The sequence below is a fragment of the Charadrius vociferus genome, unplaced genomic scaffold, assembly GCF_000708025.1.
Source record: "Charadrius vociferus isolate BGI_N301 unplaced genomic scaffold, ASM70802v2 scaffold225, whole genome shotgun sequence".
Taxonomy (NCBI): domain Eukaryota; kingdom Metazoa; phylum Chordata; class Aves; order Charadriiformes; family Charadriidae; genus Charadrius; species Charadrius vociferus.
In genome coordinates this window covers 899,140-915,215 of record NW_009648638.1, presented here as the reverse complement: position 1 = coordinate 915,215, position 16,076 = coordinate 899,140, and the positions used below count along the sequence as shown (strand labels likewise).

Below are 16,076 nucleotides of genomic sequence, written 5' to 3'. Positions count from 1 at the left end.
CGTGGGGCTGCAGCCCCACAGAGACACCCCACAGGGACACCCATGGAGGGACTCCCACCCAGGGACGTGCACACAGGGGCACCCACCCAGGGACACCCACCAAGGGACTCCCACCCAGGGACACCCATGGAGGGACACCCACACAGGGACATGCACACATGAGTGCCCACTCGGGGGCACCCACTCATGCACCCTCACACAGGGACACTCACTCAGGAGTACCCATGCAGGGACACTGAAACAAGGACATCCACCCAGGGACACCCACTCAGGGACACCCATCCAGGGACATGTGCACAGGGGCACCCACCCAGGGACACCCATGGAGGGACACCCACCTAGGGACACCCACCCATGCACCCCCACACAGGGACACCCATGGAGGGACACTAGGGACACCCATCCATGCACCCCCACACAGGGACACCCAGAGAGGGGCACCCACCCAGGGGTACCCATGGAGGGACACCCACCCAGGGACACCCACCCAGGGACACGTGCACAGGGACACCCAAATGGGGACACCCACCCAGGAGAATCCATGCAGGGACCCCACCCAGGGACACCCACCCAGGGACACCTGCACAGGGACACACACACACGGGCACCCACCCAGGGGCACCTCCCGAAGGCACCACCCAAGCTGCTTCCCCCCAGCCGTGTTACGGCTGAATCCTGTAACTGGGCACCCAGCGGGTACTGGTGCCTGTGGGCAGGGAACGGGCAGGCACTGGTAGCAGGTCCAGGCCTGGGGACAGGAGCTGCTGGGGCGGGTGTGGGTGACAGCCCCGGGGACCTCAGACCACCCTGGAGCACCACCTGTGCTTCCCTTGCTGGCTTCTGAACTTACTGAACGGGAAAACACAAGCGTGGAAGGTGTTTGAAAGCAAGAGTGGTGACTGAGGTCACCTTCGGGGTTTTGGAGACCAAATCGCTCCGTTTGAGTGCAAGTACACTGCTGGGCCAGGATGTGGCTCCCGCAGGATTTCCCCACCACGTGCTCTGTGCCCTTCTGTGACGTGGGGCTGGGTCACACCTTCACCTGGTGCTCAGGACAGGCGGGTGAGCAGCGCTGAGCCCAGAAGGGGACGTGTCCATCATGTACAGCCTGGGGTGGTACCCTTCATCGATGGGAACCACAGAGAGAAGAGCTGCTCTGAGCAGTGGTGCCGCATCCTGTGGGTCAGGCACCCTCTGCACCATATGGACAACAGCAGACTCATCCCTTCCAGCTCCTACCATGGAGAAGGTGCTGCCATGGGAAGCCAAGATGACCCCGTCCAGCTGCCAGCCCAGAGGGATGCCAGCAGAAAGACACCCCCGTCTTGGGATGTCCTCTTTTGGGATGTCCATCGCTCCTCTTGGGGGTGTCCCGCTCATCCTTGGCTCGGCACAGCACGTGTGTGTGCATCCCCCCAGGGACCTGGGTGCTCGTGGGGCACAGCAGCCCCCAGGGTCACCGTGTCCTGCTCTGTCTTTCTCCACACAGAGCTTGTCTGCAGTGGGTGTTTGATGGCACCCTGGTGCAGGAACCAGCCTTGGGGCCGCTTCTCCCTGCCAGGCTCCACCACCTTTGCAGGGGGTGCTGCAGCTCCCCTCCCTCCCCTCCTTTCTGCTCACAGGGACGAAGATGGGTCTCCATTTGGGTATTGAGAAAGGCTGCAAAAAAACTTCTTTTATGGTAGGTTTTCACTCTCTGCAAAGCAGCTTGCGTGGTGTGATAAAGAGTTAAAAAGAAAAAAAAAAAAAAAAAAAGAAAAAAAAAAAAACAGAAAATTCCTTAAAGCATTTGTTTAGTTGCTGGTAAATCTTCAATATGCCGGGTGAAGCTGTACCCCCAAATTGCTATTGCTCCGTCAGCGCAAGTGCAGTACGGGCTGGGGAACCACAGGGCAGGTGTGGGGACAGCCCTGGGCGCAAATCCTGGCTGCTGCAAGGCTGTCGCCGCGCCGCGGGGTGCGTCCCCTGCCCCAGCCACCCCTCTCCCCCGCGGTGCCCTCCCGCCCGCCAACCAGGGCCATCACCGGGCAGCGTGCGTCCGTCCTGCCCAGCCTGGTCCTGGTGGGTGACACCGCAGAGCCCCCCCTGGACACACCACCGGGGTCTGGGTCAGCCTCCGGGCCCAGGTAGGACCGTCCTTCCGAGCGGTCTGCTTTTGCTCCCGTCCTTTGAAAAGAAGCTGTATCAGTCTTCTGGCTAGTTGAGTCAACGGGGAAATGGTCCCAGGGCTCAAACACCTGCCCAGGGCTGGGCCGTGAGCCCTCCCGCACTCCTGGGGCTGCCGATACGGGCGGTGTGGAAGCAGCTTTGGGAAAAATCCTACCGGGTACCTGAGTGCGGCATTTGGGGAGCCTAAATCCTCGGGCAAACCCAGGCTGGAGCAGGAGCCGGGCTGATGGAGCCGTGTGGGGCGAGGGGCCGGGGCTGGGCTAAGGGCCTGTCGGTGCTGAGCCCCCCAGCCAGCCCTGCTCCGGGCCAGGCCCATTGACATGATAATACTATTAAACTTCAGCAATTTGAAAAACAATAAGCTGGCAAGAGCCCGAAGGGGGATGCTGGAACCCCCAGGCAGCCTCCGAGGGTGCGCTGACCTGTCCCAGGCAGGACTCCCCTCCACCCTTTGCCCACCCTCTGGTATTTAAGCTGAATTTTTGGCAAGGAAAGTCGGATTTGTGGCCGACTGGGCCGGCTGTTGGCTGCAGCCCTGCCCTTGGCGCCCGGCTCTGACTCCCCAGCAGTGGGGGTCCCGCTCCGGTCTCAGGGCCACCAGACTGCCCGCAGGCTGGGATTCCCCCAGTAGGACTAGTCCTGGGAGTGGTGTCAACAGGGCTTTTTTACTGGTGAACAGCCTGCCTTTGCTCTGCAGAAGCCAAGGCTCTGCAGAAGCCAAGGCTGGAGTCGCGGTGGCATTAATTAGGAGGGAAAGGATAACCGGGTTCATCCTTCCCCTGCTCAAGGGTGGAGTGGGAGCCTGGGCCTGGTGTGGTCCTTCACCCACCTCCCGCAGAGCCTTGATGGCAGGTTTAAGGGTTTAAAAGCGATCGCCTCTTGCTCAGTGAGGAGGCTGACGTTAGAGCACTGGTTAGGGCCGGTGCGGTGTGTGCCGGCTGGGCACCGACTGGGAACAAGCAGTGCCAGGAGAACACCCAGTGTCCAACTCTTCGTGTCACGGCCCCGCAGCGCCCGGCTCAGCCCCAGCCAGCTGCACCCTGCGCTGCTTCACCACCTCCAGCCCCGCGGGCTCTGCCCGGCTCTGGCACCGGAGCCCCGTGCTTGAGTGCCGCGGTTCCTCCATCTCCTCCTGCCCCTTCCCATGGGACTGCTCTGCTGATCCCTCTCTCAGCGGGTACTGCCATGTCCTTTGCCTCTCTGATATTCCCATAACCTGTGCCGTTGGGCATGGAAAGAGGAGCTGTAGTGCTCTGGGGGCATCAGGATGGAGCTCACAGCGCTGGAGAATGTCATTCTTGGGTCAGGGTTTGGATGAAGCCTCCCTGGGCAGCATAGACAGCTCTTGTTCAGGCTAAGGGAGGGAATAACTCCTGTGGGGAGAGCTGGCACAACAGGAGCTGCCATCCAAGGCTGCTCCCGGACCCCTGGCTGGGTTGCATGTACTAGCAGGAGCGAGAGCTGGAGAAATGGGCCAAAAGAAACCTCCTGAATTTCAACAAGAAGTAGAAAGTTCTGCCCCTGGGGAGGATGAGCCCCAGGCACCAGGATGTTCCCCGGGGGCCACCCAGCTGGAAAGCTAAAGCTTGACAGAAGAGACCCTGGGTGTCCTGGTGGACACCAAGTTGACCATGAGCTGGCAAAGGCAGCAAACGGTGTCCTGGACTGCCTTAGGAGGAGTGTCACAGCAGGGGGAGGGAGGGGTCCTTCCCCTCTGCTCAGCACTGGTGAGGCCACCCCTGGGGCACTGGGTCCAGTGCTGCGCTCCCCAGTACAGAGAGACAGGGACATACTGGAGAGAGGTCAGCAAAGGGCCATGAAGGTGATGAAGGGACTGGAGCATCTCTGCTCTGAGGAGAGGCTGAGAGAGCTGGGACAGTTCAGCCAGGAGCAGAGCAGGCTCAGGGGGATCTCATCAATACCTGGAGGGAGGGTGCGGAGAGGACGAAGCCGGGCTCTTCCCAGGGGTACCCAGGGACAGGACCAGAGAGACAAACTGGAACACAGGAGGGTCCCTCTGAACATCAGAAACACTTTTCCACTGTGAGCAGCTTTTAGATTGACCCAAAAGGATGGTTATTTTCTTAACTTGGTGCCTCCGTGCCCCAAGCAAACGTGTCTGAAATTAAATGTGTCATTTTATTTTGGTGTGATTTAATACCTTTGAAATGGCTGAGTCAGGTCAGGTTGCCCTGCTGGCCATGCTGCTGGGGATGCAGCCCAGGGTGCCGGTGGCTTTCTGGGCTGGCAGTGCACATTGCCAGCTCACATCCAATTTCTCACACACCAGTGTGCACAAGTCCTTCCCTGCAGGGCTGCTCTCAACCATCCAGCCCGTGCTGGTACTGGGGGTTGCCCCAACCCAGGTGCAGGACCATGCACTTGCCCTGGTTGAACTTCATGAGGTTCACATGAGCCCAAAGAGTTTGGGAGTTTGCTGATGTTTCTTTCTCCCTCTTTGCATGGAGTGGTTGACCAAATTGGGTGAAGTGTTTTTGGGGAACGCATAGTTGGCAGCACAGTAGAACTGTCCCACCTGCTTGTGTTGGTGGCACCGGGGGCCTCCCAAGAGCATCAGCTGATGGACGATGTGAGCCGATGCGATGGGAAAGGCTGCCCGCCGGCCACTGCACTGCTGGAAAAGCCAAGAAGCCAACAGCTGAGCAAAACCAGGGGAAGGGGCTTAGTTAGTACCAGGACTGAGAAAAAATAATGAAGCATAGAAAGGGCTCTGAGCACTGCCACACAAACTGTCATGTCTCCCGGGGTCCCGTCTCCCACCGTGGCTAGAAGCAGGTGCTGAAAGAGGGTGAGAACAGAGCCCGTGGGAGAGATGCTCCTGGGCACAGATGCCCTGAGCCAGACATGGCTCCTGCGTGTCCGGTGATGCCCGTGCGCAGCCCAAGGAGGGGCGGGAAGCAGCACCATCCCCACGCTGCCACCCCACTCCTATGTCCCCTTGCCAGGCCAGAGAGCTCAGCCTGCCCGGGCTCTCCTCGGCTGCAGGCTGGTCCATGCTGCCAAACCTCTAAGCCGCCCTTCTCAGGACACTTCCACTTGGGCTGTAACTCTTTTTTACATTCAAAGTGTGGGTGATAAAAGGACGTAGGCAATGGCCGATCAGTGGTCTCTCTTTTAATCTCCTTTCTTTTCCTAGTAATTCCTAGCATGTGATTTTCTTTCTCCTTTTTTTCTTGATTTTGACAGCCGCTGAGCTCCGACCTTTCCCTGGGGCTGTCTCAGGGCACTCGGAGCCCGTCGTCTCACCCGTGAAGTCAGGGTTGATCTTCCCCATGTGCTTCACTTTCTATCAACCCACCTGCATTCCGGTACTTTTTGCTCAGCCTCTGAAGTCCTGCAAGACAGCTCCATCTTTGATACCCAAATAACTTCTTGATGCACCTGCAAAGAGCTCCCTGGGGGGGGCGGGAGGGGAGGCAGGACTCCCTTTTGCAAGGACCATATTTACTCTTCCCATATGTTCACTGCTTTGTTGGCATCGGGGTTGAAGGATGCCCTCACCTGAGAGTCCTGTGGTGTAACTGCGGCTGCGCCGGTGACGGGGGCAGCTCAGACACAGCAGCTTTAGTAGCTGCTTGAAACAGCACTTCTGAAAGCCCACACTGGAGCCTCTGGCAGCTCTCTGCTGAGGGCCAGCAGTGCCCGCAGCTGGTGGTGGCCGGCCACCGAGTCCATCCCACTCCCACCACTGGGAGAACCTGGGCTGGTTGCAAAGCTGATCCTTTGGGGTCAGTGGGGGCTGAACATCACTCCTGGATGCAGCTACCTCCAGAAAAGAGTTTGCCCACAGCGTGGCAGAGACCTTGCAGAAGCTGGAGGCCCTTTCCCACACCACTTGGTTTATCTCCAGCATCAGACCATCTGTCCCAAAGTGAGCATCTCACAGACATCTGTGAGATGTTCACTTCGGTGCGTGTCCCAGTGAAGGGGGCTTTTTAAAAAGCATCCTGCCCTCCAGCAGCCTTCAGGCCTGGGACTCAGCTCTGGAAGTGGGAGAACTGTAGGTTTTTCTCTGGCACAGCAGGGAATTAGGGAAGGATCTTGGCATCTGCAAGCCTGGAGGTGGGCTGGTTTGGGGCTGTTGCTGCAGAGCACAAACCGTGACCCCAGGGAGCTCCCTGGGAGAGCACGCCTGCAGCCTTTCACATCTTGGTGTCCCTGATAACTTGGTTCATCTTTCCTTGTGTTGCTGGTGCCTGCGAAATAGAAGCACTGAGAACTACGGAGAAGCTTTTCAACCATGGGTCATCTCCCAGATGAGAGCATCTCCTGGGGCCTGGCAGGTCTCTGAGCATGGATGGGGCTTCTGACCGCTCTGATCCCAGTACTATATGCCCACGGAGCTCCCGCAGACCCTGTCCCAGCTTTCCCAGTGTGCTGAGAGCATCTCCGTCATGCACTGTGCTCTCACCAGGTTCTGTGGGTTTCTCATCACATTTTCCCCCATTTTAAAGAAAGAAATTCAGGAAACTCATCCTTCCAGGGCAGGGAGATGGGCTGACTTCAAGCAGCACTTTAGAGAGCAGCTTTGCAAGGCGGGAGCCCCCCGTGCTCCCATACCCTTGTCAGGGTGGTGTCCCCCCCAGGGGGACAACCTCCCTCCTCATTTCTTACCCTCTCTGTCCCTTACCCCCACCCCTGGCTGCTTAGGGTGACACAAAAGGGTGGCCAAACCCCTGGGAGCCCGAACCAGGTGACAGGGGAGTGTGGGCAGCACCTTGCCAAGTGTATCTCAGCCCACCCATGTGCCCACCCCGACATGGGGGGCAGAGCAGAGCGACCCTCATCCCATCGGCAAAGGCAGAAAATGATGCTCAAGCCAATCTTACCCAGATTTGGAGCGATTTGGCTTTGAAAACAGGCTGCCCCAGTGGAAAGGGCCCCAGTTTGCAACAGCAGTGAGATGGGGAGATGCAGTGCCCAAATCCATCCCCCAAACCCACCAGGCAGATGGGCGGCGCGGCACTGCTCCACGAGGGAGCCACACACAGCACATCCCCATATCACACCCATCAGGTTTTATATGCCACGTCGGCTTGTCGAATCCCTCAAATCACAGGCTCTAAAGCCATAAAACAGCCAGGGAGGAAGAAACAAAGTGGGTTTTCTTTCATGAAGGAAGGGAGTGTGGGAGGAGAGGGGAGAGGCGCTTTCTCTCTGTGCTACGGCCCCACGATGCTGATCGCTGGGGCTTGAGCTGGCCAAAATCCCCACAGGCCAGTGCTCACCGGGGATGCTCACCCCAGCCCCAGGGACCAGCGGTATGGTGGCTTTGAGGGGTCAATGGCTGCCTGGGGGGGGGGTCACAGCCAGGCTGGGGGTCCCAGCGGAGCGAGCCTGTGGGTGGGAGAGGTGATGGGAGGGGAGGTCTGGGGCTGATGGATGGGCACACGCTGGTGTAGTGACGGGAGCGCTTCCCCTCCAAGCGTGACCCGATGCGGGGTGCCGGTCCTGGGAGGTGTTTCCCATGGGGGGAGCCTGCTGTGGGGCAGCAAGGGGAGCCGAGGGGCAGAGGGGGTGCGCAGGAGGAGGCAGAGGGGGTGAGCGGCCCCGGGCTCTAATCGTCCTTGTCCTTGGCCCCGTGCTTCAGGATGCGGGTGAACTCCACATAGTTGAAGTTGCCCTTCTTGTCAATGGGCGCCTCCCGGTACATCTCATCCACCTCCTCGTCAGTGAACCTGTCTCCCATGGTGGTCAGCAGCTCACGCAGATGGTCCTCGTGAATGAAGCCTGCAGGGATGGCGGGGGGGTGGGGTGGCGTTAGCAGGGGACACTGTGAGAGCGCTGAGGAGCAGGACCTTCCCTGCCTCTCCTGAAGATACCCCTGCCCAGCTTTCCCACTCTGGAGCTGCTTGGGGACTATCCTAAAGGATTATGGCCCCAGCCCTCGTGCTGGCTGCATGCCCGAGGGGATGGCGCCCCGGGGCTGTGCAGGCAGTGCCCGTACCTGACGCCTCCTCGTCGAAGCAGGCAAAGGCGTTGCGGATGACGTCCTCTGGGTCGGTGCCGTTCAGCTTCTCCCCAAACATGGTGAGGAACATGGTGAAGTTGATGGGCCCTGGTGCCTCGCTCATCATACCCTCCAGGTACTCGTCGGTGGGGTTTTTCCCTGCCGGACACAGGCAGGGGTGTGGGTGCAGGGCTCTGTTCCCCCCCTCAGCACCCATCCCCAAGGCCAGCCCATGCACCCGGCCGGATGGGGTTTTATTCATTGCAAATGAATTTGCTGGTGCATGTTCACCCACCCCACGAACACAGGAAGGGGGCTTCCACTGTGACCAATTCTCCCCCCTTGACATCTCTCCCCATGCTTTAATCCATGCCGGAGGCCATCTGGAACCAAATTCTGCCAGGCTTAGCCTCAAGGGAGATGATGGAATTCATCTGGGGGTTACCAAGAACTAAACCCACGGCTTTTCCCTGTTCCCCTGGCCACTGACACCCAGCACCACCCAAGGAGAAAGGCGGCAATGTCCCCACACGAGCCTTGTGCTGCTGATGTCCCTAGCACTGCTTCTACCATGGATGCACCAGGGATGGTTTAACCTCCTCTGCTGAGGTCCACGTGTCCCCAACACCTGGCCCCTCACTGCTCTGGAGCTACAGCTCATGGGGAGGAGGGAGGTCCCTCCCATGGCCAGGCAGGACCTCCAGAACAGGTTTGGCTGCCAGGTCAATCATTGACAGACCTCCCAAAGCGCCGTGGAGGTACCGCAGGGAGCTGGAAGTGGGAGCCGTGGCCTGCAGCGAAGGAGAATGGGCTCTGCGTAGGGAGCACAGCCAGACCTGCAAGTCTCAACTGGCCGAGGTACATGCCGGCACAGGGACTGGCCTCTTCTGTCACCCAGGCTGAGATCAATGGGAGGGCTTTGTCCTGCAGGGGATGACCCCAGGCGACATTCTGGGGTGAGACTACTCGAATACTTAATGGCTGCTGCTGGCGGTTGCTCCTAGAGCAGAGCTTCTCCAACCCCAAAGGTCTCTTCCTTTGTAGTCAGCACGGCTGAAAGAGCAACACACCGAGCTGCTGCCCTTGGGTGCCTCCACAAACACACCTACCGTCAGCTGGTGCCAGCAGAGAAATCCCCCCCCCAGTTTTGCAGCCAGCATCGCGCTGGCCCAAAGCAGGAGGGTGGTGCCTCAATGGCATCCCACCAAAGCTGGGTGTGAGGCACTAGGTCACCCAGCAGCCGAGGAGGTGCTGAGGACAGAGGGGCTAAAGGGACACACGGGAGGACGAGGGAAGGGTCTCCTCACCGAGGGAAGCCAGCATGTCATGAAGATCCTCCTTGTCAATGAAGCCGTCACGGTTCTGGTCAATCATGTTGAAGGCTTCCTTGAACTCCTGGATCTGCGACTGGTCGAACATGGCGAAGACATTGGAGGTGGCGCGCTGGGGGCGCTTCTTGGTGGTCTTGGCTTTGGCACGTTTGCTGGACATCTTGGTAGCTGGGGTGGTACCTAGGGGCAGGGCAGCAGGCAGGAGCGTCAGGAGGGCTGGGGGCAGGCAGAGCTCGGGGAGAGCAGAGGTGGGGACACACAGTTCCAGTCCCGTGCCTCAGTTTCCCTGGCTGTCACAGTTTGGCAACAGTGAGATAAGGCGGTTGCAGGGTCGGACATGGGGACAGGCGAGACCCAGGCTGTAATCAGTCCCCTGGGAAGTCACACGAGCAGGCAGCGCCTGCTGGCACACCCTCCCCAGGGCTGTCCCCACGGGCTGCAGGCAGGGCTGCCTCTCTGCTCCGGGTGCTACCTGGGAGCTCCCAGGGCTCCCTGCCCACTCCCTCAGCCCCCAGACCCCAAAACCCGCTTGCCACCTGGCCCCTTTGCAGCCCAGGCATGGGGAGAGATGCCAAGCCCAGTGCCCAGCATCCCCCCACTGCCCTCAGTCCCTCCTCTGGCAAGGCTCCCCCAGCCCTCCCCAGCCCGGTTCCCGGGGCGATGGGGCTCCCTGCGCACCCTCCATTTCACTGCGCAAGAGCAGCCCCCGGCCACGTCCCCGGGAGGTGGGCTCGGCACAGCACCCAGCACCCAGCAGGAAGGGGTTATCTGCTCCGGGCACATTCCTCACATACCACCGCCTCCCTTCCCCCTCCATCCTGCCTTCCATCCATCCATCCATCCATCCATCCATCCATCCCACCTCCTGCCTCCGCCGGCAGGGCCAAAGGGCCACTCACCACCTCCCTCCACGCCATCATGCCCGGGGAGCCCATGGGAAGGGCCCCAAAGTGGAGGGGAGAAGGGGCTGGTGAACCTCTGGGGCAGCTGCTGAGCCCCTGCGGGACAGGGGCAGAGGGGCTGAGAAAACGCCAGGACTGCGGGGGCTGAGGACTGGTGCTGTTGTGACAGGTAATGAATGGCAGGAGAAGGGAAGAGCCCGGAGGGGCAAAGAGAGGGGCAGCATTGGGATAAACAGACCTTTGGGGACACAGCTGGGGCAACGTGTGTCCCATAGGGACCCCAAACACCACCTGAGGCAAGACTGCGGCAGGAAAACATGGTCTTTCAAAGCGGGGATTCCTGCCCCCAGCCTGTGCTGGTGAGTGCCCAGCAGAGCCGGGCTGGAGCAGAGAGCCCGTTCCCACCAGCGAGATGGAACCCAAGCCCCTTCACTGCCTCCAAGCAGTGCTTTGGTGTCATCCCCCCACGCCGCCAGGCCGAGGGATGCAGTTGGTGATTAAGACAGCCTGCACCATGGGTTCTGGGTCCCAAACGGGATCCGTACGGGGTGCTCAACACCCCCAGTGACCACCGGTGTTGCCTGAGAAGGGGATGCCCAGACCTCTTCCAGTCAAATCCCGGCAAGAGTAACTCAGCAAGATGCCAGCAAAGACCAGGCTGGCAGAGGGACGGTGCCAGCTGCCCGCTCAGCATGGCCTCGCAGGAAAGTCTGGGGTGAGGTCAGCCCATGGCAGAGACGCTGCTCAGAGCCGTCATGTTTCTACAGCAGCCACTTCTCCCTCAAATGCAGCCCCGTGCCTCAGTTTCCCCACCTGGATCAGCATCTGGCATGGGGAGCAGCTACAGGGGCAATGTTAAATTAATGGCTTATGAATGAATTCCACGGGGGAATTCCACAGCAGAATTCTTCTGCGTGCCCCTTGCTGTGGTGGGCAGCAGGGCTGCCTGGGTTCCTGCCCTCTCTGGCAGGGGACACGGAGCAGCTGAGGACCCGCAGCATCTTGTGTGAAGCAGCACAAAGCAACACCACCAGCAAGCTGCGGGCCAGAAACCGTGCCCGGCTGCTCCGGCCACCCTGCGCGTGTGTTCCAGGATCCGCTTCCCAGCTGGGTCCTTAATGCTGACGCACCCGGGGGGACTGTAGGGCCTTGGGGAGCATCTCCCCCAGTGGGACCCCAGCGCTGGCACAGACTAGGGGCGAGCAAACAGCCTTCTCCTGCACCCACACAGCTCCTGCCAGCACTCCCCAGGCCGTACCTGCTCTCCAGCTTTTTCCCTCCCCTCCTGCTATCCCTATTTCAAGGGGCTGCAGCAGTGGGGGCTGGAGTGTTCCCCAGCCTGGTCCCCACCCTGCTGCAGACCCCAGGCTGCCCTCGCTGTACTGTGCTGGAAGGACATCCCGGGGGCCACGTGAAGTGCCAAATCCCAGCTATGGTGTCGGTTCCTGCCCAGCACCGTGGTGCCCAGCCAAGCTCAGAGGGGGCTGGGGACTGTCCCCCGACCCTGACACCCACTCCCATCCCACTGCAGAAGCAGTGCACCATGCCAGAGAGCCTGGCAGCACCCGCCGAGACCGAGCTGGGCCCTTCATCTGCAGGGCATGTGCTCCGTGTCCCCTGGGAGACAGTCCCCTCCTCGTCCCCCCTGAGCCCCAGTGGCTGCAGCTACCGGGATGGAAACAGCACTGCCCTCATCCCCCTCCCTCACGCTGCCCCGGCTGGCACCCAGCCATCAAATCACCCCGCCATCCCCCAAATGCTCCGTCCTTTCCCAGTTGCCCACCAGGAAAGTGATGTTTGTCACCAGCCAGTGGAGGAAAGCAGCAGGACTGGGGAACCCCACCGTGCCCACAGCCGGGTGGGCAGGAGATCTTACCTCCCCGCAGCCCATCTCTTGCCCGCTGCTTCCTCCAGCATCACTGCACCATAAAGCTCTTTGCAACCGGACTGTCCCTTTGTGCGTGCCCTGCCAGACACCAGTGTGCGCTGCCAGCCCAGAACCGTCCCCCGGGCAGCGGCGTGGGGAAGCTCAGCTGAACACAACTTCGCTGTGCCGGGTTGGAGTCAGCAATAAAAGCTGTGCCACTGGCCCACGGCAATGGGCTGAGCTTTCAAAACATGCTGAATTATTAGCAGAATTATTAGCAGAAGACTAGAGAAATAAGCGGGAGTTTTGCTCTCACCACATGAATTAATATTATCCAAATATTTACCCTGCCCTGGCTGTGACCAGCAGCAGAAGCACGGCTTGGCACTCTCTCCAGAGAGATGGTTCTCGTTAGGGGGATTAAGTGCGATTTTGACAGTACATGGTTTTGCTGTTTGATACAAAATATGGCCTGGAAAGATGCTCGGTCCCGAGGTCCAGCTCTGCCTGGTCATCTCCTCAGCATTCTATTTCTGCTGTTAGGAGACCTCCTCGGGCTGGCTGGGACTGGGGAAGAGACTTTTTTGGGTCAGTGCAGGGAACGGCGCCTCTTGGTGAGACAGAAGGGATTTGCAGCGAGGCCTGATCCGACAGGGGCGGTCCATGCCCTGCACGAGGGCTCGACGGCCACACTCCCCTGGTCTTCCAGCCCATGCTTTCTGGGATTCCCAAAAGCCCCATGCCCAGACCGTTTCAGGGACCGCCTGGCCATGATGCGCTGCATGCTGGGATGGATTCAGCTGAGCCAATTGAAGCCACCAAACCTCCAGCGAGAAGGAAACTTGGGGAGACTGGTCCTGTTCCCGCCACCCCCTGCTGAAAGTCCCATCCCAGTGCTGCTCCAGCCCAGGAGCTGCTGGTCTCAAGCAGCAGAGCCCGGGAGGTTCGCACTGGGGCGCGACTCCCACCAGCCTGGCATGAACGCCCTGTGCCAATCCGATCACCACACTCGCTCTGTCACCAGCTGCCCTTGTTCCCTCGTCCTTCTGCCACTGCTCCTGCCGAGACGGTCTCCCTGCGTCCAGGCTAGTGCCTTCCCCCCCACCCCCCAAGAGTCAGACCCAAAGTGCCACGGCGCTGCCTTAAAAAGTTCTTAAGTTAGTAAAGAAAATAGTTTCGTTTTAAAGAGAAAGAGCGAAGACCCACAGTTATCAGAAAAATAAACTGCCATGTGTTTCCTCCTCAGTAAAAACCAACCGAGCAACTCCATCCTGGTGCCACTTCCTGACCGTGCTGGGAAGGGTGGGATAAGCCACAGGGACACGGCAGTGCTGCCAGGGCAAGTGGGCCCCATCCCGACCCCGTCCTCCTCCCTCCTGCCCGCTTCCACCCTGCCCTACCCCGCATCTTCTCCTGTGCTGCTCCAGCTCGCTATCCCAGCTGGAAAACAACAGCGGGGAGCGGCTGCCGGGCCAGCGGGCTTGTGGCAGGTCTGGCTGGCACCAAGGAGGGCTGTCCAGGCGGGTAGGGGACGGGGCAGCTCCCCTTGTGGTGGCAGCAGCCTGTTCCCAGGCCCTGGAGTCTTCCCGTGTATTCAGAAGCTATGAGCACCCGGAATACCTGCTAAGAGTTTCCCGAGGGCGGGTCCTTCAAAACCTGGCCATGCAACTGCAGGAGCCACCTCTAAAAGTGCTGATGAAGCTCCGGCATGGCGTGGGGCTGCCCCGCAGTCTCCAGCACAGCCGGAGAGGGACATCATCTGCCAGATGCTTTTGGTCAGGGTAGGGAAATTTTTTTCTGGGCTGTGCCAGGGGACAGCCCTGCAGGGTGAACGACGGGCCCTCGGAGGGACGGTGGTTAAACCTGCCCAATGGCTCTTCCCAAAATCAGTTGCTGGTACCAGCGAGCCACAACACAGCTGTATGTACTAACGGGCAAGCACTGGCCCTCCACCACGCACAGCCAGCCACATCTCGACACGTTACGGCACGGTGTAGCCCAGCACAGGCAGCGTTTCCCATGCTCTCTCCCAGGGTGGTGCAAGGGCCAACGTGGGTGATGGTTTGCAGCATCCCGCACTGGCACAGGAGGCACAGGGCAGCGCTGCAGCCAGAGCATCCTTCCACCCGTAAAGCTTTGCCTCCTGCCAGGCACCTCTCCCAGCGCCAGGACTGCCCAGGAGTGGACACCCCACCTCCGGAGCCAGCGGAACACACGAACCAGGTTGTCGTACACTGGAGGAGTGAGCAGGGAGCAGCTCATCTTCCCTGCCTGATTTGTTGTTAGACCGTCCCTTCCCTCCAGCACGGCCCTGCTCAGGATGCCCTTGGGATGTGGCATTGCTCAGCTCCGTCCTCACTGCCAAGGGCTGCTGGTGCCAGGGGAGTCACGCTGCCGGCCAGAGGCACCAGGAGCTGCAGGAGGAGCCCCCCTGTCCCTCTCGGCACTGCAGGAATGGAGGTGTGCTGCCATTCCGCTCCTTTTTTGGCCTTATTAGAGATGGATGTGGGAAAGGGAGTTTGGAGGCAAGGGGAAAGCGCTGAAGCCGGCGAGCAGGTCTCATGTGCAGGTGGGAAGGAGCAGGGCAGTGTCAGGAAGCCAGAGCCAAGTGTGCAGCGACTCCCAGGAGGGAGAGTTCATCCCAGCCCTCCCTCGGAGCTGGCCAGGTCCATGTGCAGCCGGTGGGCTCGTCTGCAAGCTTTGGCAGACGGTTTCTGGGCTAGCTCCTTCCCACTGAGTTTAGGGGACAAGGACCTCCCTCACCATGCCCATGTGGCACACACAAAGCCCTCCAAAGTGCAGCTTTTGGGGCCACCATGAGAAGACCATGCACAGACACCATCACCACCCAAAACACCCAGTGCCCTTCTGATGCCCGAGCAGACTGGGAAACAGGATCACAGGGCAGAAAGTCTTCATGGCCTCAGGCCACCAGCATAACATGCCCTGGACTGGGTTTGATATTTTCCCAGGAGAATTAAGGGGCTCACCTCAGTGGGGGAATCTGGCCGCAGCGCCTCAGAGGGGGAGGTGACTGCAAACTCCTCCTACAGCTGCACAGAGCCTGCCAGTGATGAGAGGAAAAAAATTCAAGTGACTGAAGAAACCCAACCATCTTTGGTCAGCAGTGGTGGTTGTTGACACTTGGGGATGTTCCGCTCCAAAGAATGCTGCTCTGGCTGTTGCCTTCTCCTACACATCCGTGTTTTAGAGCCTCCCTGGCTCTAAAATGTTATCAGTCATAACATTTTGTACCAAAAGGAGATGCAGGGAGGGAAGCCAAAAGGACCTTAAGTTTTCATGGGCAAGGCTAAACAAAACACAAAGTTCCTCTGTGTTCAAGACTGAGGGAAATTAGCTAAATAAAGCTTTTCTGCCTTACAACAGTTTATTGCCTGAAGTTGCTCACAGGACACAGCGGAGGTCTCTGGAGCATGCATCTGGATCTCGGCTCTGGCCATTAGCAAAAAGACTTGGGGGGAAAAAGCAGATGTTCCAGACCGGAGCAGCTCTGACAAACCAGGAGGTGAGTGAAGCCTCAGGCGGCAGGATCTGCTCTTGCAGCACTGCCGTCCCAGTCGGGACGTCCCGATCCTGGGAAGCCGGGATGTCCCATGCCCAGGGCGTTATATAGAGTTATCGAGAGCTTTTCTCGAGACCGGTCCTCGCCTCCCCTAGCTGGGACATCCCTGCCGACCCCCGGAGAGGGGCTCTCCCCGCCTGCCCGGGCAGAGGAGTGCCTGGCAGGGCCGCACCGGGGCTTCTCCTCCCGCTGTGTCGCCCCCTCCGCAGGGCTGAGCTCCAGCAACAGTTCCAGCACGGCGGTAGCGGTGGGG

General features: G+C 59.8%; 1 protein-coding gene across 1 annotated transcript; it reads right to left on the bottom strand.

Annotated features, from left to right (window-relative positions):
• Positions 1-7,629: 7,629 nt before the first annotated feature.
• On the bottom strand, positions 7,630-15,309 carry MYL9 (myosin, light chain 9, regulatory). The gene is made up of 4 exons (XM_009886330.1): positions 15,231-15,309; positions 9,448-9,651; positions 8,138-8,299; positions 7,630-7,920 (listed from the first exon to the last, which is right to left on the bottom strand). The coding sequence occupies exons 2-4, from the start codon at positions 9,629-9,631 to the stop codon at positions 7,748-7,750; spliced, it is 519 nt and encodes a 172-aa protein (XP_009884632.1). The 5' UTR covers positions 9,632-9,651; positions 15,231-15,309; the 3' UTR covers positions 7,630-7,747.
• Between the last annotated feature and the right edge of the window lie 767 nt (positions 15,310-16,076).